Source organism: Danio rerio, chromosome 22 (genome assembly GCF_052040795.2).
Source record: "Danio rerio strain M-AB ecotype USA chromosome 22, GRCz13ab, whole genome shotgun sequence".
In the NCBI taxonomy this organism is placed as follows: Eukaryota; Metazoa; Chordata; class Actinopteri; order Cypriniformes; family Danionidae; genus Danio; species Danio rerio.
This window is the reverse complement of record NC_141042.1, coordinates 10,670,095-10,692,500: the sequence shown is the minus strand read 5'-3', so window position 1 is coordinate 10,692,500 and position 22,406 is coordinate 10,670,095. Positions and strand designations below refer to the sequence as shown.

Genomic DNA, 22,406 nt, shown 5'->3' with positions numbered 1-22,406 from the left:
TATATATATATATATATATATATATATATATATATATATATATATATATATATATATATATATATATATATTTTTTTTTTATGAATGTTTATGTCTATAATGAATACATACACAACTATTTTGCACACTCACATACACAGTTACAGTTGTCCACATTTGAAGTGGATCAAAAAAACTAAAAAGGTTATACAAAATTGTCTCAAGACAAGAATATGTGTTGTTCAATAGTTTTAGGACAACTTTAAGGAAGGCTTTTGATCTGATTCAAATGTTGACTACTGTAAATGTGTGTGCAAAATAGTGGTATATTTATTTATTGAAGACATTCATATTAAACATAAATATAATATTACAAACAAATATAGACGGACCGACAGATGGACGGAACAACAGACAGAGAGATAGACAAATTGGCAGGCAGACAGACAGACAGACACTTAAAAATGTTGAGTTATTTATTTAAACAAATGGTTGAGTTAAACATATTTGGTGCTTTGTTGGGTTATTTTTAATCTGTATTAGATTGTTTATCAATAACTCAACTAGTTGAGTTAAATATTTGGTGCTTTGTTGGGTTATTTTTAACCTTTATTGGGTTGTTTATTTAATAACTCTACCAGTTGGGTTAAAAATTTGAATTTCAACAGTCAACTGATTTAACTGACACAAAACAGCTGTATTAACATGCGTATGTAATGTTTTCATTTATTTTTAATCAAATTACCTCTCGGTTTCATGTTTTTATATCCAATTTACTATCCAAGACCATCTTTTAGAAGCGTTCGGATGTGGTTAAAATGTATTGTACATTGTTAACACTGAGTGGAGCCTGCTGCAGCTGCTGGACAGCCTCTACAGCACACAGAGCTCTATATTCTGCTCAATCAACACATGATGTTCTGCTTGCACAGTTTATAACTGTCTGCACTTTGTTCTGTTTCTTTATTGTTTGCGATTCTTGATTTATTTTAACAAAAGTGCCTGGAAGTAAAATGTAATGAAGGAAAAGCATTTTCAATATTTTTGAATACTGTATGTTATTTATTTACACAGTCATAATTATAAATTTAATAGTAGTACTAGTTATAGTAGCAATAGTAATACCAGAATGGAAAATAACAACATTTAATCAAAATAGCCCAATGCATTAGATAAAATAACCCATAGTTGGGAAAGTGCTATAATAACCTATAGTTGGGTTATATTTTGGGGTATTTTTAACCCAACTATTTAGACATTAGATAGATAGAAAGATAGATAGTCATTTATTCATCTATCTACATCAATGTTTGCACTGACAGATGTATTCCAGACCCTCTAACGTATATTTGTTTCATTTCTATCTATCTATCTATCTATCTATCTATCTATCTATCTATCTATCTATCTATCTATCTATCTATCTATCTATCAACACTCGATAGTTTTATAACTGTAAAAAATTATTATTATCGACATTTCTCCATTTATCGACAGTTAAAGTGAAGCAGTAAACCCTCTCCTCCTCCTGCTGTCATATATGACCAGAGTTCAGTAAAACACACCTTGTTTTCCGACTCCATTGAGCGGGGAAGCTCCGACACTCCGCGACCTCTTCAGATTCATCCTGTGGCTAATGTTCAAATTCGAGCTCCATCGTTTTACTCCACAGAAAAACACAACAGGTTTAGCTGCTCTGCTAACTTAAAGGCCACATCATCTCATTCAGGCCCGCGCAGCTCAATAAACTCTTGTCCGTTGAAAGTCATCTGTCTGTCCGGTGTGTGTGGCGCATGACAGGGGTTTAAATGAGCGAGATCCGCCGAACTGAACCGGGATCACGGAGCACCTTTTGTGTCATTTCATGTGAATCGCTTCAGGAGCACCAGCTGTAGTTTCATATGGGTTAATGTTTACGTGTGGAGTGAAGGATTGTGGGAGTTGTGGTTTAGTTTCAGCACGAACAAGGTGGCCTTGTAGAAAACCTTCAAAATAAAAGTCCCCAATATAAAAACAAAAAGTGTCACACCTATTAAAATGAGCTGCACAGATTTCCAGCCAACGGTAAATGTCCGATGAAAGATTAATGTAATTTTTACAATTTTATACGGTTTCTTTTTACAAAATCGACATCATAATGTGATATAAAAACAACCAGTTAAATAAACGGAAGCACTCATTTGTTCAAGCATAAATTGAGATGATAGACCATAACTCTAAAGCTGTTAGTACCAGCATGCTAGCGCAAAAACAGTTGAAAATACTGGGGTAAAATAAATTAATATTTTAAAGATATGACAGGGAAAATGGAATTTAATGCAGTGCATTTTGACCGGTCTGATACCCACTTTATATCATATATCTATCAGGCAGTGAAGTACACTTTTAAAGCAAAACAAATCTTAAACGTGGTGACTTTGTAATGAAAAGACAGTTCACCGGAAGCTTTTTGGTCCTAAAATTAAAAATCTGTGTGCATATACCCCATTGCTGTTTCTCACGTAAACATACTCAATAAATGATACAGTAATTTATAATAACTTAACGATGTAAAATGAATGATAAATAATACATTTAACTCTCATTCAAATACATTTTAAGCCACTGTTTGTCAGTTTTAAAGAGAAACATAGCAAAACATGTAACCATTGACTGCTCTGGTATTTGTTTTTATACTATGGATGTCAATGTCCAACATTCCTCAAAATATCTTCATTTATATTAAACAGAAATAAACAAAAAATCCAACTGGTTTGAAACAAGTCAAGGGTGAATAAGCGAGTGTAAAATTTGTAATTTTGGGTGTATCCCTTTTAAAAAAGTAGTTAACCAAAAAGTAAAATTCATCATTAATTACTCGCTTTCCACTTTAATAAATAAATAAACAAAACCTAACTGGTTTGAAACAAGTCAAGGATGAATAAACGATTGTAGAATTTTTATTTTGGGTGTATATCCCTTTAAAGTTAACCAAAAGAAGTACAATTCGTCATTATTTACTTACCTTCCACTATATAAATAATCTAACTGGTTTGAACAAGTCAAAGGTAAAAAATAAAACGAATGTAGAGTTTTATTTTGGGTTGTAATATCCCTTTAAAGAAATAGGGAACCAAAAAAAGTTACATTTGTGATTATTTACTCACCTTCCAGTCTCTTGAACACAAAATAACATATTGAGAAACAATGACTATCAATAGTTTCAACATTTTCCAAAAGGTTTTTTTCATATCTACTAATAATCTTTGGAACCACTTGTGGTTGAGTACAAATATTTATTCTTTGAGGAACTGTCTTGTCAACAACTTTTATTTTGAAACGGCGTTTTAAAATACTGTCACTATATTTTTGTCCTTCCGCGGTCTCCGTATGTTTTCAGAGCGTCTTGTCATGTGAGGCTAGTGATTGTCAAAACATTTAGAGAAAATTGGCTTTCAAGCACATCGAAATATTTTAATTTCTGCTAAATTAAGTAGCCAAAATGCTCTCGCGGTTATTAAAAGAACACCAAGCGAAACAAAACGAAAGGAAGGAGCTGCAAGGTATGTGCGTCTGTAAATCTCTATTTCATGGGCCTTTTAAATGTAGATATAACAGTTTATGTGTTAAAGTTTTTAAGTTAACGTTTATAAAAACCTGCATTCGATATTCCAATGAGATTTAGGTTTTTGAGAGGTCATTTTTGGCGTTCACTAATCTTTTGCTTTGACGTTGTTGTTTTTTTATTTCCTGACTACTTATATATCGCATGAATGGAGAATATTAAGGCAAAACATGCAAAAAATTATGAATAAATACGTAACAAAATATAGAAGTTCATTAAAATTAAATATTCAGAAACCTTGATTTTTTTTTATTTAGTGTTTATTTCAATACAAAAACAAACAACTAATACATTATTTATTTATTTTTATTATTATTATTTTTACAAAAGTGAATTTAAAAATTGCTTTATTTATGTTTAAAGATGTTAAACTTTACACTAAATAATAATGTCCTGAAATAAATCCTAATGTTATAAAATGCTACTGTAATCTACAGAAAGACGAAGAAGAGAAGCAATAGCAGCTGCTACATGTTTAACTGAAGCTCTGGTGGATCATCTCAATGTAGGGTGAGTTGGAAAGGTTTTATAGTTTTTTAGGGTGTTACTTAATGCACAGGATTTCTATGGTGAGTTCATGTGATGAATGTGGTCATAATCCACGTCTTTAAGTGTGTACATTATGACAAAACTCTGTGAAAGCAGCTTAAAACTGCATGACTGAATGTAAGTGAATGGCTTTTCACAACAAATGTATCACAATCTTGTGCATTATTATAAGTATGGTCACATAAGAAATGTCGCGTGCAAAAATAATTTTTAATGTCATTTTAAACATGATCATATGAGACTTCTTGGTGTTTTTGTACCTGTAAATAAAAGTCTATGATGCTGCTTGATTTGTACACTGTTGTTATCAATGCTTTTTAGTTTATTAGGGGCTCATAAACATTGTGGAGCAAATACTTTTACTGTTTAGTGCAGGTTAAAGTGGCTAATGAATAAAAAATCTCCCATATTCTTGGAAAACAGCTTGCTTATGTGTTGTAAAGTAACACAGGCCTGAATGTATGAAAAAAAGCTCACACTTTCAAAGTACTTACAGTAGTTACTGCAGATTGTTAAAATCTGCCTTATTGAATTTATGAATTTATATGTAAAATCTTTGCCGCACAACAAAAAATGTCTGTAAAATCTAAAATAAAAAAGTTTTTTATTTGTCAGAATTTAACTTAACAAAAAAATATAGTTCCGATAAAGGGGTCCCAAAATATAATTGGCTAATCTGGCAGTGGGCTGGTTATAGAGGCCAAAACACAAGACAGACAATCTTGCACAGAACACACATTTTTAAAGGAGAATAACACAAACATATGGTGTTTTTATGCTTTAGAAGAGTCAAACCTTTAATTTCATGCCAATTTCAAGACATTTTAATTGCTTTTTTTCTCAGTGTGGCGCAGGCCTACGTCAATCAACGCAAGCTGGACCATGAGGTGAAGACACTGCAGGTTCAGGCCGGTCAGTTTGCCAAGCAGACGGCACAGTGGATCAACATGGTGGAGAACTTCAACCAGGCCTTAAAGGTACACAGGCTGAATCATATAGCAAATACTTCAGTATTAACCCTTTGGGCAGTCCAGTCGCACATGTGGGCAGTGGCGGTTCTAGACTAGAGTAACTAGGGGGGGTTGTGGGCTGGAGTCACTTGTATTTTTAGGAGGCACACTTTAACATACATTACAAACTATTTAAACAATTATTCAAAGTGACTTTTTTATGCATCATTTTTCAGTCTTCGTTAATTTATGTGACAAGCAACTTTGTTGTAGCACTAGGTACTAGGTACATTTCTAACATTCAAGTACATCAAGGCACATTTTTGCACCTGTAAACAGACACAGTTGCATATTTTTTGCCCTCTTGTTAATTTAAAATAATGTTTCCCAAGTGATTTTTAACAAACCATGTGGATTTTCTCAGTATTTCCTATAAAATAAAAATAATTCTTCCGGAGTCATAATAAGTGTTATTACTTATAGTTTGTCATGAGTAAAAGCTTTTTAATTTTTTAAAAAACTTTTTTAAGGTCTGTATTACTGGCCTATTTATATATTTTTGATTGTCTACACAACGAACCAGTTATACAATAACTTGACTAAATATTCTAGCTTTCCTAGTTAACATAACCTAGTTAAGTCTTTAATTTACACTTTAATCTAATTACAATTGTCTTGCAAAATAATTGTCACCATTGAAAAGTCCAAAAAGTAGTTATTAGAAATTAGTTTGTTAAACTGTCATGTTTTAAAACATGTTGTAAAAGAATAATGTGTTGAAGACTCATGCTGTATGTAACAACTGAAAACAAAAATGAATGAAGGCAAAACTAATGTGACTTTCACCTGAGCGTGACTGAAAACAAAATTTTATCACTGTTTTACATCTGTGCTCTGGTATTTGCCGACTGTTTGTAAAATCAAAACTGCATTTCTTAACGTAAAACTATGTGCACTCAGTCTCTAGTTAATAACAGCCTATGCATAGCTGAGGACTTCCTATATTAAACGTTTTAAAATCGCTCTAGAAAACAAAAGTCGGATATAATCAACAGTGGACATTTGATTTTTCACAACATAAACATGACTGAAGTTGAGTTTTTTATTACCTGTGTCAGTTTGGGGGCCAACTTCTGATGAATGTGATAAGCTGATCTGCGCAGCACCTTTACTGACAAAACTCAAGGGAAAACAGAGATGTTGCCGCAGCCATTTTTGTGTATGATAACTGGTAAATAATCTTAAATTACACCAAAAACAAAACAAAACAAAAATGTAGTTTGTTTTGGTAATCTTCAATCAAAGTCTGACCATTGCTCTTGGATTTGTCACTTTGACACATCAGTCACAGTATACTTAACTACGGCCCTTTTTACCAGTAGTTTGCTATGATGAAATGATCCGCAAAAAGAAAGCCCCACCCTTTTCTCAATATTCTGTTTCAGTACATCAACATACCAAAATAAAAGTCTCAGTTACCTTCAGTTCACTTTCAGTTTCAGTTCCCTAAAGTAAAAATGGAGATTTATTTTGACAGATACATTTTTTATAGGAAATCGGAGACGTGGAGAATTGGGCGCGCAGTATCGAGATGGACATGCGGACGATTGCCACAGCACTGGAGTATGTGCATAAAGGCCCGGTCCAGCCGGCATCCACATGAGCGGACAGACTTTGAAGGTCCAAAGTGGACCAATACACTTAAACCATTGATAAAACCTGGACTCTTGTTTGCTCTAGTGAAGCACTGCTGGGACGCCTGTTGATTTATGTACGGTTCATTTTCATTTGTGTTTTGTATCATATCTTATGTGTTTGCGTAATAAAATAAGTGCCATAATTGTTGCATTTGAGCCTAACATTACATTTCTCCTCACATATTACAGATATTCTCCAGTGCAGATTAGCTTCAATGCTTTAGCATGCCATTTAGCCAACATTTGTCATGTTTTTCATTCAACCTCAGTAATGAATGTAAAGTTCCAAGATTATAAAGGCTTATTTTAGCTTTTATAGACACAATCACGAGCCAAAATAGATTTTATACGTTTTTTTGTGGGATTTCACGGTTTGCTAGTTTGTGTAACCCGTTTTAAGCTGTGCACACACCGTGACGCTATATAATCCACATTTCTAGCTAAAACAAAGGTCTCTCAGATTCACGGGATTAACTTCATTTATGTAAGGTGAAAGAGTAAAACTTGACAAAAATGTGTGGAACATGCCAGATTGCACATACTTGCTCTGTTGGAATACTTCTGGTTGATTTTTCTGCTTGATTTTTTTCAACATTTCTATGATGATTTACAAAAGACATCCACTAAAATGTCACTCAGTGAAACTAATAGTTCATATACTAAATAAATCATGTATAGCGGATTTAAAACAGGAAATATTTCGTGAAAGAGCACAAAACTTTAAATTTTTATACTTTAAATCACTGGGTTTTGCTTGTTTATCAGCTTTATAGTTCTTTTAAATGATCACTTATTTTGTTTATGTTTAAACAAGGTCAAATCTGACAAAAAAAAAAAAAAACTTCATTATGAACTATTTGACACAGAGTGACATTATAAAGTTATTTCACCAATATTTTGACATTTTCAGTAACATCAAAAATTCCACGTGGTCTCTAAATCAATAAGGTCAAATAACATCATCCACAACAATGTGAACAAAAATAGCAATTGTTTCAAGCCGCAGTAAACGGAAAAATGCCACAATGTCACACTCTTGTCATTGCTTAGAATTGCCTGTCAACCATCCAAAAACAAATTCAATCAACCTAAAAATAAAGCGGATTGGCAAGATTCTCCCTCAAACGTTTCCTCCCAGTCCAGTTATTTAGGGCTCACACTTGCACAAGAACGCACACACACACACACAAAAAATGGCCAAACAGCAATACGCCTGGATTGGAGATTAGAAATTGTGGCCCTGTCTTAGAGGATCAGCTTTACGGATAAATCTCAGACGCAAAACCCACTCCACATCATTCACCATTCAGGAGCTCTAGAGCCAAGAAGGGAAAAGGTAAGTCTGATGATCCATTACTTTAGTAGCCGAGAGTTTTAATTGTATGTTCAATGAACATTATTAATAATAATATGTGATTTATTAGTATTTATGTACGTTTGAGTTGTTGAGTACATTTACGTGTGTTTGAGTAAACTGGCTTCAGATTTTTGGTTAATTTTTACTTGTCTGAAAGTCATTTAAATAATTATTAGGTTAAGTGGAGTAATCATGTCTACATTTTTTAAAGCAAAGTAATTCATTTACTGCTTGTAGTAACTTAATTCATTAAAGGACTTTTATTTTGAAAAACATTTCTTAATTGTTTGTTCTAGCGATTGATTGAGATGTGGTTAATTTTTAAAATATCATGAGAAATAACAAGCATTGTATGTAAACAGATTTATTATTATTATTATTATTATTTATATTTAATAAAAAAAATTATTTGTTTTTCTAATAAGCCAACATTTCTCATAGCTTAATGAGACTAGGAGCTTAAATCCTCTCTGTCATTGTTTTTTAGTATCCTGAAAGAATCCTCAACATTTTTCTTTGCCAATTAGCCACCGAAGCTAATAGGTTTTGAACTTTGAGAAGCTTATAGTGTTTACTGTGCTGCTGGATTTTCACTTCTTTTTTTTTTACGGAAACCGTCTCAAACCCTACTCCGATACCAAAGTCTCCCATTGTTTCTTAAGAGCCTTAGCTCGAGATTTCTCATGTGCTCTGAAAAACGACAGTGTTACGCATGTTAGCGCCCTGTGACTGCATAATCTAAGAGAAACACGTGAGTCAATATTGTTCAATAAGCCTCCAAAGAGCACGTTACGTCAATAAAGTTTTATGGTTTACGCGTCAATTCATGGGGTAGATTACGTGAGTATTTTGTTTGCAGTTAATCAGCTCTAATTTAATTATGCAAATGTTAAATATATATACAATATAAATATAAATATATATATACACAGCAAATTCATCTGAGTTAAATTCTCGGTGTTAAAGCATTTCAGAGTAAAGTGTTGACGTTAAAGAGTTAGATTTTGATAAATGAATATAATAAGAGTTAGAATTGATTTTATTCAGTGCGAAATCAGGGAGTTATCTTTTCTACACTTGGTGGTGTTATTTCCAACATCCGGGAATTCATGCAGCCCCAGTCACTGAAGAATTTTCCAGACGCCATTTTCCATCTGAGGTTTAGAACAGCAACTGGTGAGTCAAACTACCTAAATGTTGGTATTTTACTGACTTTCTTTAAGGAAATACAGTTGTAAACATATTGTTAAGTTAATAACTTTAGAATGGAGTGACAATTTTAATCTTCTGCGGTTCATTCATGGTCGTTTGTGTATCTAGCTTAACTGCATTACTATTCACTTCTTTTCAAGAATGTTTTTATATATGCTCACGCATACATAGTGCATAAAAACATCAAATGTACATGTTCATCACATTTCTGTCACGCTTAATGCCATTTTGTGCGTTGTTACCCATCTGTAAAATAAAATTGACACTTCTCCTTTAATTCGAAGCAAACTAGCGAGGGAATCCCCGGAGCAGCCTAGCCTGCTCTGCCCGGATGCTAACGGCAACACAGGACGGTTTCTGAGCTCTGGAGAGTTTCTAAAACATATCTGGTGAGTAAATGAACATATGCTTACTTGTAAAAGGCTTCCTGACTAAAACATATGATTTTTTTATTATTCGTGTACGTTAATTTAGTTATTTTAAACACCGCGGCCCTTTTAAACTGGTTCATTCGTGGACGTCCATATACCGTTAGTCCATAGACTCCCGTGATAACGTACGCTTGAATTATATTAAGTGTTGACAACCATTAAAGTCGGAATGTTAACATTAATGTCTTTAAATGACCGCGTTTGCACTTTTTCAGACATTTAAGGTTACAGAAGTCTCCCGGAAGTTGCGGGACTAACGTTAACGTTATCCCGCAAATGCACAGAGACTCCCAGATGCCCAAGTAGATGCCCGCAAATGAATGATAATCTCCCGGAAATCGCGCGTCTCCCGCCCGGTCATTAAACACTTTGCACACCCCTCTCCACCGCATCCCTCCCAGCTCTTCAGGTACGTCGCGCGCAAGTCACCCCCACCGCTCTTCAGGTACGTCGCGCGCAACTCATCTCATTGCTCTTCAGGTTCTCATCTCTCCCGCTACCTCCCGCAAATCAACTCTGTATCCCCCGAAAATTACTTTTCCCAACTCGGGATGTCTGACGTTAGTAAGTTAGGCTATTTATGTAGTCAGGAACATCTTAGACAAGCTTTTTCACCCGCATGATATTGTGCTTAAAACTAAAGGCTAAACTTAGCATGCACTGTACACAACATTTCCTTTTTATTAAAGACAATTTAGTGCGTTGTAAACAGCCACCTGTCTGTAAAATTAATCAACTGATTCATATTTGAGCAGCCTAATGATGATACAGGTTTGATTTGTAGATTTATTATCAATAATCAACATCTGAATCAAAAGATATCTGAAAAAGTGTGAGGCATACTTTGTGATGTTCATCTCTCTTTTTTATTTGAAGGTTATGCATATGTGTTAGATACTAATGTTTTGTTGTTTTTTAACAGCCACAGTTCTCTATACAATAACACAAGACCCTGTGACGGTGGCTGATTAGAGATGGATGGTGTATTTCCAGAGTTGGTGGAATGACCAAGCACACCTTCTTGGTCATATGTGGTGATAATAATGAAGGTATGTTTGATAAAGTTCTGTATTTGTTTCACAAGCTGAGAGGGTATTAGAGCATTAGAGCAACAAATGACATGAAGGTGATAAGTTTTGTATTGTGGGTGAACTGTTACTTAAATAATGTTTTGCTCTTTACTTTGCACTTTTCCTCTTCTGCTTATCCTAATATTTTAGATTATATTTGGACCTGAAACATCTGCTAGACTCCAGGAAAGGTGGCGTCAATACTGGACCTGAAAGGGCCTAACAAGTTGAATCTGGTAAAGAAACATGCACGCGCGCACACACGCACGCACACGCTTACAGAAAAGTGTTGTTTATGAAGTTTATGAATATTTTTTACACTGTGGCCAATATTTTGGGGAAGTCAGCATCACTAAATTATATAAAAGATTTTAAGCTCCTCTAAATTTTGCTCCAAGTGTTGTGTTAAATTCAGGATTCTGGACAGACAGCTGCCTGTTTTTCCAGTTCTAGTCATAGTGGTTAACCTAATTGTTTTTGGAGATCCAACAGTGATGTATGTGTTTTTTCTACTTTTCCATATCCTGTCACATCAACCAGCTGGGAGAGTCAAGTTGTGGATCATCTTGAAGATTTTCAAAAGGTGAGTTTAGATTTCTTAAATGTTTTATTTACTTTAAATGTTCTTTTAAATATATCATAGAATTTGATTGCAATTTGTTTTCAAACATTTTTCTTAGTCATGCTGGAGTCTTGAAGAGTTCTTAGATGAGCATCATCCTATATCCGTGCATCAGGAACCACCAGACGAGCGATCAGCAGCTACTACATCGTCATGGATAAAAAGGTCATCCTGTGGCTGGGAAGCACTTCATTAACAGGACATGCTTGATGAAATTTCCTAGCTCCAGTTTGTTTTCACACAAGTTTACAGCATGTATAGCTTCATTTAAACTGCTGTGTTTGATATGGAGGACCAAGGAAACACCCGAAGTGAAAGATTTGCACACCAAGTTGTTTAAAATGTAATTTTACAAGAAAACTATGAGTTCAGAAGAAAACTATGAGTTCAGAGAAAACTATAAGTGACGCTATATTGAACTTTCAAATTGCTCTGATTACACATCAAGTTTGGACCAAAGGACTGAAACAGCCTTTTTGAGCACTGGTCATACATATTTTGTTGATACTGTCTGTACTAATAAAACATTTAAAGCATATTTGACATTGTTGCATTTTAAAAACTGAATGAATTGTTGAAGTGGTGAATGTTTTCAAATAAAATGTTTTTTCTTTTGTAATTTACAGTCTATTTTACCTTTTTACCATATTTACACTCAAGAGAGTTGAATAAAATAACAATATATTGTAGTAAAAAAATTACTACCAGGCGGTGTTAAATATAGTTACATTTTTAACTCTGCCCAGAGTTAAAATTAACCCTTACTTCGGTGTCAATGTGCCAACCCTTTTGAAAGTGTTGATTTAACTCTGTTTTGAGTGGACCCCATGAGACACTTTCAAAGTGTTGAAATTAACACCCATAGAGTTGTTTTGGGTCCCCATATTTTGCTGTGTACATACACACACACACACACACATATATATATATATATATACAATTTCTGTTTAATGAAGAGAAGATTGTTTCAGCACATTTCTAAACATAATAGTTTTAAAAACCTTTTTCTAATAACTGATTTATTTTATCTTTGCCATGATGACAGTAAATAATATTTTTTTCAAGACACTTCTATACAGCTTTAAGTGACATTTAAAGGCTTAACTTGGTTAATTAGGTGAACTAGGCAGGTTAGGGTAATTAGGCAAGTTATTGTATAACGATGGTTTGTTCTGTATCGAAAAAAATAGTTTAAGAGAGTTTAGTTTAAAGAGACTACTAATTTTGTCCCAAAAATGTTTTTTAAAAAATTAAAAACTGCTTTTATTCTAGCTAAAAAAAAACTTTCTCCAGATGAAAAAATATTATCAGACATACTGTGAAAATTTCTTGCTTTGTTAAAATTCATTTGGGAAATATTTAAAAAAGAAAAAAAATCAAAAGGAGGCTAATAATTCGGACTTCAACTGTGTATATATATATATATATGTGCAAAGTATATATACAATACAATATACTGTTCAATATACTGTGCGATATACTGTGCACGAATAGCGTGTTTTTACAAATACTTATTTCGAACAAATACTTGAAAAATTATTTGTATTCAGGAACAAGAAAAACTTATCAAAAGGCTGCGTTTGCTCATGTAACAGCAGCGCATGCCCGCATGAGTGAGTGACATTCAGGGGGGGGCGGGGTGGAGGTGAAAGAGTTGACTGAGACAGGCTGGCTGCTCTAGTGTACACAGTGGAGATGCTAGCTATGTTAGTAGCATTAAGTTGCGTACAATTGACAGGGCAGGACAAAATCTTTGTATGTTCAGACTCCGCATCAGCTCTTGAAAGTCTAAGGTCCTTTTCTTCAAGTAGACAAGATATTTTGTATGGAGTACTCCAGTGTATAACAAAAACAACAAGTCAGGGAAAGGAGGTGAACTTTATATGGGTTCCAGGTCATAGAGGGATGAAGGGAAATAAAATGGCTGACAGATTAGCAAAAAAGAGGATAACAAAATAAAATGTAGAAATGCAAATAAGGGTTAGTAAAGCAAAAGCGAAAAGTCTAATATGGGTAAGAATAAATCAAAAGTGGCAAGAGAAGTGGGACAGAGAAAAGAAAGGAAGGCATTTGTGTGAAATTCAACAGGTCGTTAAACACAAAAGAGTCAGTAGTGGTAACAAGCGAGAAGAAATAGCGATAACAAGATTTAGACTGGGTCATTGCTTATTAAATAAAACACTTAAATTGATAGGAAAGCATGAAACTGGATTATGTGAGGGCTGTAGTGAAGAGGAGTCAGTAGAACATGTGATACTAAAATGCAAAAGGTATGAAAAGCAGAGGGAGGAAATAAGAAATGATCTAGGGAGATACTGATTCAGGAAATGCCATTACTAAATGGTTAACTAAGTACAAAGGACAGGATTCAGACCAGAATACTTATAAAGTTCCTGAAACAACAGGTGTTTATGATAGGATAAAAAATAAATTTTTTAATAAATTTAAATTGTAATAGAAGGTAAAGGGAATAGAGTTAAATATAGTCAAGTAGTAGAAGTAGTAGAAGTAAAAGTAGGAGTAAGAGTACTGTGGTGCTTATTATTATATGGTATCAGAGTACATTGTAGTATTAGAGTATTATGGTTATTATTTTAACATAGAAGTAGGGGAGAGGTGTGTTTAAGTATGTATGTGTGTGTATGAGAAGGGGTGGGAAATAGGGAAGTGGGGAGAAAAATGATTAGTCTGTAAACCTAACCTCGGTTCCACACTCCGAAGCTAAAGGTAGCGGTAATGCACCAAAACGCTGGATGCTAACCGCCGTAAAATTACTAGAAAAAGACGAAGAAGGCTGGCTGCTCCGAGCCCGAGATGATATTATTGCCGAGCCCATACAGCAACAGAGAAGGCTTGACTGAGCAAAAAAAAATCTTGACTTCATCACTATTTTAGTTGAATAGATTTTTGTACCTTAACTGGTTTCTGGAGACAGTTTTGGGAAGTGAAGTATGATCGGGAGCTGCATTATTAACGTCTGCAGTCGGGTGCTCTCACATTTGCTCTGTTTACGTAGCTTTGTTTGCGCGGTAATTTATGCATAATCACATACTATAAGCATATACCCCCCCACAAGCACCAATCCCGCCCCACCAGCACCAAACCATCATCAGAGCCATATTTTGCCAAAACCTTCACAAGCACCAAACCGTCAACACAGCCATGTTCTGCCCTCTGCAAGTCAGTTTTAATCAAAAATTAGCTGCTTTTAATGCAAAACAGGCTTATCCACCCAACCACCCCAAAAGAAAAAAAAAAACAAAAAAAAACTTTTGTGTCTGTTTTTTGGCAGACATTTGACAATATCAGGCCTGTATTTTTTAGTATTACGTAGAATACAACTTTTGTTCTGCCAGATGTCCCAGTCAGGGGTTGATAAATTTTAGTTCTTAGAATTCTGTGCATTAGAGAGAAGTTATTTTAGAAGAAGAACAGTTCTTTGAAGTATTATTTGTTTTTTTAATTTTTGTTTTTTTCTGTGTTCGGTGTCCTCCAACAAGGATGGGGGGTGGTGGGGTTCATAATGTTCACAATGGTATTTTATTAATTGTTGGTATAAGCATGGATGAGTCGATGGCTGTTATGTTATTTTCTTTTCAATGATGTTCCTTGTTACATGTTCGAAAACATCAACCAATATTGCATATCCATAATTATTATAATGGATGTAATTAAAGAATATTTCCCAGAGATGGGTTGCGGTTGGAAGGGCATCCGCTGAGTAAAAACATGCTGGATAAGTTGGCAGTTCATTCCGCTGTGGTGACCCCGGATAAATAAAGGGATTAAGCCAATAAGAAAATGAATGAATTAATGAATTAAAGAAAACCTGCACTATAACGTAAAATTAGAAGTGTAACGCAAAAAAAAAAAAGAAAAAAAGGATTTTTACGCTTATTTTGAATCGAACTCAAATACAAATACAAATACTTTTCCCCCTCAACAAATACAACTACAGTTACAAATACCGGCTGCTGTGCACACCCCTTATATATATGGGTGTGTTTGGGAAATATGTAAAAAAGAAAAAAGATATATATATATATATATATATATATATATATATATATATATATATATATATATATATATATATATATATATATATATATATATTTAAAATATACATCAGTTTTGCTTAACAACAACAAAAAGTGTAAAGGAAATGTTTAAAGTGTAAAGAAATAACGAAATTAACTTATATTTGTGTAATTCAATCAATAACTTTAATTATTAAAACAAATCTGCAAACAAATTAGAAATTGATTGTGTTTTATAGTTGTAAAATATTTAAAACACTTTAGAATGCATAGGATAAATTATTCAAATTTTTCAATGAGTTCAGATTATTAATATATTTTTACATTACAAAATGCTTTGCTTTGTTGGATTATTATGGTGCCCCTTGTGGCGATTAAATGCATTGCATCCTGATTCTTCCTGCATTAATTACACCTGCACTGCTGTGTTTTTCTTTTTTCTTTTTTTACGTCACTGGCATTCTACCAAAAGGCAATTGTTTACAAAACATCTCCGCAGAGCCACTCAGGAGGTAGAAGCGATGTATGAGTTCTTGAGGTAAGAGCATGTCTGATTTCAACACTGTAAGCAATGCCACCAAATATGTAAACTTTGCACTACACAATTTGTGCTTACAGTAACAGCTGTCCCAGCACATATGCATTGGGTACCTTTGCGATTCTGTGGGTTCTGGTATGGTTCTACCGGGACAACCTAAAGATCACTAGAGTCTCAGAAAAACATGTGTTTGTGACCGGTTGTGACTCTGGTTTTGGAAACCTACTGTGCAAACGCCTGGACAAACGTGGTTTCCGCGTCCTAGCCGGGTGTCTTACAGAAAAAGGCGCAGATGATCTGAAAAGAGCCGCAGGACCTTTCTTGAAGACCTGCATTTTGGATGTGACCAGCTCGGCTAGCATCCAGAAGGCTATGGAATGGACCAAAAATGAAGTTGGAGATAAAGGTGAGCTTAAGTTTTGGGCCTCGAAAATAAAAGTTGACACAATTTTGACGTATTCGTTGCTGACTTTTTAGGACTTTGGGGTTTGGTGAACAACGCCGGACGTTCCCTTCCAATGGGTCCATCGGAGTGGATGAAAATCGAGGACTTCGAAAGCACGCTCAAAGTCAACATGACTGGTGTGATCGAGACCACCATGACCTTCTTACCACTTGTGAAAAAGGCCCGTGGACGGATTGTAAATGTGGCGTCGGTGTTGGGTAGAGTTGCAGCTAATGGCGGCGGGTATTGCATTTCGAAGTTCGCAGTGGAGAGTTTCTCCGACTGTCTCAGGTATTGCAAATAAATCGGTACATTTACACCAATACTTTAGTTTTAATGTAATTAAGGCAACTCTTTGATTAAAAGTTTACAATGTAAACAGCGATTTTTGATTACCTTACTCCGACTAAGTCATAATCCAGCTAAACAACTACTAAGTGCTGCCAAAAACAAATTTCCATGCAGCAGAAGAGGCTATAAAATCAAGTTTAAATTGAATATTGCAGAAGTTATTATAAAATATTTATAGTGCCAATGTAGGGTTGTCGATATATATTTGGGTAATCAGGTAGCGGGTGGGTTATAGAGACCAAAATAAAGACAGAGGCTGCGTCCGAAACCGTATACTTCCATACTATACAGTACGCTAAAATCAGTATGCGACTCGAGTAGTATGTGCGAATTCATAGAATGCGAGAAGTACCCGGATGACTTACTACTTTCGGCGAAATTCTGAAGTGCACATTCCATGCATGCTGCGCTATCCCATGATGCCTCGCGAGAGAATAATTAAATGAGACTAAAGCGATGCAACTGACGCAGGTAGGTCACGTGACCATGACAAAATGGCGGATGTAGAACGTCAGAATTCCATTCATACTTTTCACAGTCATACTGTATAGAATTTTATTTTCTAACGACCGAGTGATACGTTTAAATTGAAATGCAGTACCTACTGAGTAGTAGGGAATTTCAGACGCAGCCAGACATTGACGCGGAACACACATTTTCAAAGGAGAATAACTGACTTTAGCATTGTTTTCTTAGCATGTTTTGTTTGTTTGATGACCTTAATCCGACAAACGTCATAATCGAATTAACAGAAATCAAAGTAAGATGTGTTTTCCAAAGTTATTCGCATCATTGAAGTGCAGTACAGACATGTAAACACATTAATCAAACTGTTACCATTTTGTAGTACTAAGTGACGACAAACAAATGAGAATGGCTTCAAGCAAGAGAGCACATTTTTGTTGCAAGCAGGCAACAATATGCTAAGAATTCTTCCACTAGTCTTTACTGTGCACTCTCATCCACTACCTCATTCAGAGTTTGTCACAGTAGCAAGAATGAAAAGTTAGTGAATGAAATGGCAGAGGTGGCCTGTTGCCTGAGAATTTGTATCTGTCATTGTCTGTTTGCACGCACAGTGTGAGAAATGAACTGAAGTTGAACTTGTTGCAAGATTAAAATCAAACAAAATCACATATGAAGCCATTATGAACACAAACTGTTGTTGCGTAAAACGCCTGAGGAAACTAGCGTTCAATTCAGTTCAGTTCAATTCATCTTTATTTCTATAGCGCTTTTACAATGTAGATTGTGTCAAAGCAGGTTAACACAGAAGTTCTATTAGATTGAAACTGTGTCAGTCCAGTTTTTAGAGTTGAAGTAAGTTTAGTTCAGTGTGGTTTAATTCTCACAGCTGAAAGTCTAAACACTGAAGAGCAAATCCATGTACAGCTCCACAAGTCCAGAACCAAACAAGCCGTTGAAGACAGTGGCGAGGAACAAACATCAGCAATTGAAGGAAACGACCTCGAGAGAAACTAGGCTCAGTTCTCATTTCACCTCTGGTCAAACCTCTTGTCCAAAGCTGCAGTCTAGTCGCCAGAGACTGGAGAAACAAGCGTTGAATGGGGACGTCATGACATTTATCGTATTATAAACTATAACATGTAAAATGGGTCATGAAAGGAGCATTTAAAAGGCAACTCATGACACCTTAATCATATTATTGTCTTATTCGGATTAAGGCAAATAATTCGATTACTGACTTCTATGTAATAGTCAGTGAAAGGTCTGGGTTGAAAACATAAACATCAAGAATAACGTGTATTATTCACGGGCCCTTTACATAATGCTTGTAGTCAAAAATGTTAACCTTTTTTATATGTTTTACCTGTTTATTTACATTACAACAGCATATTTAGGTCTGAAAATGAAAAATCTGAAAACAGGTTAAGTGGAGGTTTTTGAAAACACCCCCATTGTCATGTCCATGTAAACACCTCAGAACCAGAGTCTTTGAAAATGATGATGTCATGCTTGTGTACGTGTAGATTAAGGTCAAGCTAAAAAAACAAACACACAATGTGTGTGAGGTTGTGTTGTTAATCAAGAGTTTGCTGATGCTTTATTAGCAAAGTGTGGATTTACTTCACATTACAACCAAAACACATCCTACACACACAGCAAATTTTACAAACTATTTCAAAACCATCAATGGCACATTGTAACTTCCTTACTGTTTACTAACAAAGTGATCGCGCCAAATACTGGTCTAGCATATGTCATTTTTGAGCACTTATGAGTGAAGTTTTATGAGTGGAGTTTTACAAACTTATTTCGAGAGGAGCACATGATAGAATTGATCATGACTGGTCTCTCATCTGTTATTAGTAAGCAAATTGGATTATTCCAAACTCTCTATAAAAAGCCTGTCGAGCATTACTCCCTTATCGTCTTCTTCAAGCTCTCAAAAAATCCCCCCATCCACCCCATTTCCCCCTTTTCCTGCTTTACCAGGAGGAGCTCTCAAGAACTACAGTACCTGATCTCGGTTCCTCTTCCATGCTAATATCTTTGAGTTTGGGGTTCTCTTCCGGGACAGCATGCCAAACCTGCAAATAGCGTCAAGCAATATCTAAATGCAAACTTTATAATTTCACATCTTTGGCCATTTTTGCAGACGTGTAACACAGATTGTTTTAAAAACATTGTTGAGTGAAAAAAATTTCAAACACAAGGTTAAAACATTTCTCTGTTTGGCTACATCACGGTCTTGTAAACATAGCCTCAGTTTTCATGAGAAATCTGATGAGTTCTGATGTAATTTCAGGAGGGACATTCAGGGTTTTGGGGTCAATGTGTGCATCATCGAACCTGGTTTCTTCAAGACGCAGGTGACCAGCCTGGAGCCCATCGAGAGGGAACTTCATCGTCTCTGGAACCAACTGACTCCTGAAGTGAAGGAGAGCTACGGAGACAAATACTTGGATAAATGTATGTTTTTCATGCTAAGCACTGCCATTTTTTCCATTTTACCAAAAATAGTCAATTTATGGCTTATTTACACTGACCGTTACAGTATGGTTTGGTACAGTACAATATGGCAGTAGTCCTTAACCACCGGGCTGCAGACCGGTACTGGTCTGTGGATCAATTGGTACCAGGCCGCCAAGGAAATCATTAATTATTTCTGTTTTATTTATTATCTGAGTCAGAACAATCTTTATTTTGAAAAATCTTTTATTTTGAAACATGACCGCATTCTCTTACATCTCGGTCTCTTGTTCACTAAAATTAAACCTACAAGCAGCAAAATGAGTAAGAAACAGATGTATTTGGAAAGTTTCTTTGCTAAGGGGAAAAGGCCCATTGAAGGACTTGGGAACTGCCAAGGAATAGATCTGCTACCCATTTGTCAACAAATCGGGTGAATCCACCATATCTGTGCAAGAAGATCAACTGCTGGAGATCACAATTGACGGTGGCTTTAGGGGCCATTCTCATATCAAGTTTTTTCTACAGCTTCCGCAAGTTCGTTAAAGGGGTGGTCCACTACGATATCATATTTTAATCACACACACACACACACACACACACACACACACACACACACACACACACACACACACACACACACTCTTAAAGGAGCCGCATCCCATTTTCACTCGTTCACGCTTGTACGGGCGTGACGTGGAGCCGATCCGCGAATCGCAGCACATTATGATGATGACCAATCAGAGTCACTTAAGGGGCAGGCCTTTCAGAGAACCTAGGAAATATATCATTCATTTTCATGTTAACAGAGTAGCTTTATGAAATCAAAGTGAGATTTATGAAAAAATAACATGATTTCCTTCAAGTAAAACATGAGCACACATTGCTTTGCATCTTATTAACACAACCAAGCCTTAAAATTACATTCTGGGCCATCCCTTTAATTCTAATGGAGGTGCGTGGCTTGTGTCTTCCAGACGTGTCCAGTTGAATGAATGCTGTGAGCGCACCGCAAGTCATGTGACAAGAACTGACTAATTATCTCAAACACAGAACATCCAAAAATTGCAGTGCTTTGTCATTTTCTCCATAAATAAAACCGGTCCATGATGATAAAAAGGTTGGGTACCACTGCAACAGGGTCCACATTTATTTCAGTTTCCGCTTCCGGAAATATCAAAGTATTGATTCGTGCTGTACCACTTTTTTGGGACTCTTTTCTTTTTGTATCTCATAAACAAAGCATATATATGGCCATACAACGATGTAAAACATATAGTTTCATTTATTTGTAATATATAAAATTCTATTTTTTGTTTTAGAAATAATTTAAAAAAAAGACTAAAAAACACTATTTTTATCTCTCCAGACATCTGGATCCAGAGGCTGATCATGAACGCCATCTGCGACTCTGACCTCAGTAAAGTGACCAACTGCATGGAGCACGCTCTGCTAGCCGTCCACCCAAGAACTCGCTACAGCGCTGGCTGGGATGCCAAGTTTTTGTGGATCCCCTTGTCTTATATGCCTGCTTGCTTTGTCGATATTGCCTTGAAGCTGGTGATGCCAAAACCAGCAAAAGGTGTTTAAATTTGGAGTGCGGTTAAAAAAGGTTATTTTAGACCAGAAGCTCTTAAACTCTTACTATTGGTTTCTTTCTTATACACTGGATGCCGCTTCATTTTGGGGTTTTGACTAGATGACTGTGAATTTAGTTATGTATTTATGAGATCTAAATTTATATATTTATGAACAATTAAGTGTGTCCATATTACTTTCAACACCTTGCCCTTATTTCTTGTTTCTCAATGGCATTTATTTCTCTTGCCTAATAAGTGACTTTTGCCTGAACTTGCCTTAAGTCAAATCAAATATTCATCACTGTTTCTGACATAAGTATTTGCTTCACGGTGAAACAGATGTATTGCCATTAATTGTTTGAAAGTGTCAGTTGCTGGTTTTCACATTGTGCCACATTAACTGAAAGTTTAATTGCAAATGGAGTACACATAAGTGTAAGAATGTACAAATTCAATAAACTTTCCAAAAAAAAAACAAAAAAAACCCCTGAAGAATCTGCAATCTCTTTCCAGAAATAATTTAATATTTTATTTTTATGTTCAAGAAACCAGTCTGAGATGATTCGTGCTTTATGACATGGCATGTTATCCTGCTGGTATCCTGCACTGTGGTCATAAGGGTATGGACATGGTCAGCAATACTCAGGTAGGTTGTGGCACTGACACAATGCTCAATTGGCACTAATGTGCCCAAAATGTGCCAAGAAGATATCTGAAAATATCTGAGCTACTGTTGCCTTTCTATCAGCTCAAACCAGTCTGGCCATTCTCCTCTGACCTCTGGCATCAACAAGGCATTTGCGCCCACAGAACTGCTGCTCAGTGAATATTTTATCTTTTTCGGACCATTCTCTGTAAACGGTTGTGTGTGAAAATCCCAGTAGATCGGCAGTTTCTCAGACACTTTTCTTTCCCATTCTGATGCTCGGTGTGAACTGCAGTAGATCGTCTTGACCATGTCTATATGCCCAAATGCATTGAGTCCATGTGTTTGGCAGATTAGAATAAACTTAATTCATAATGCTTATAAGCTGTATTATCCTTATA

General features: G+C 35.4%; 3 protein-coding genes across 3 annotated transcripts in view; 2 read left to right on the top strand and 1 right to left on the bottom strand.

Annotated features, from left to right (window-relative positions):
* The window catches only part of tbc1d20 (TBC1 domain family, member 20), a 12,276-nt gene extending 10,666 nt beyond the window's left edge, over positions 1 to 1,610 (bottom strand). Inside the window, 1 exon segment of the mRNA NM_001025172.1 lies at positions 1,545 to 1,610. Coding sequence (NP_001020343.1) covers positions 1,545 to 1,605 — 61 coding nt within the window. The 5' untranslated portion in view covers positions 1,606 to 1,610.
* Positions 1,611 to 3,395: 1,785 nt separating this feature from the next.
* bloc1s1 (biogenesis of lysosomal organelles complex 1 subunit 1) lies at positions 3,396 to 7,904 on the top strand. Its single transcript, NM_001044350.2, is given in 4 exon segments — positions 3,396 to 3,521; positions 4,021 to 4,093; positions 4,977 to 5,109; positions 6,635 to 7,904. Coding segments are annotated over 4 exon segments (378 nt in total). The 5' UTR covers positions 3,396 to 3,460; the 3' UTR covers positions 6,746 to 7,904.
* Positions 7,905 to 8,073: 169 nt separating this feature from the next.
* rdh5 (retinol dehydrogenase 5 (11-cis/9-cis)) lies at positions 8,074 to 22,386 on the top strand. Its single transcript, NM_001030101.2, is given in 6 exon segments — positions 8,074 to 8,115; positions 15,984 to 16,049; positions 16,136 to 16,455; positions 16,527 to 16,785; positions 19,616 to 19,779; positions 21,149 to 22,386. Coding segments are annotated over 5 exon segments (981 nt in total). The 5' UTR covers positions 8,074 to 8,115; positions 15,984 to 16,032; the 3' UTR covers positions 21,370 to 22,386.
* The last annotated feature ends 20 nt before the right edge of the window (positions 22,387 to 22,406 follow it).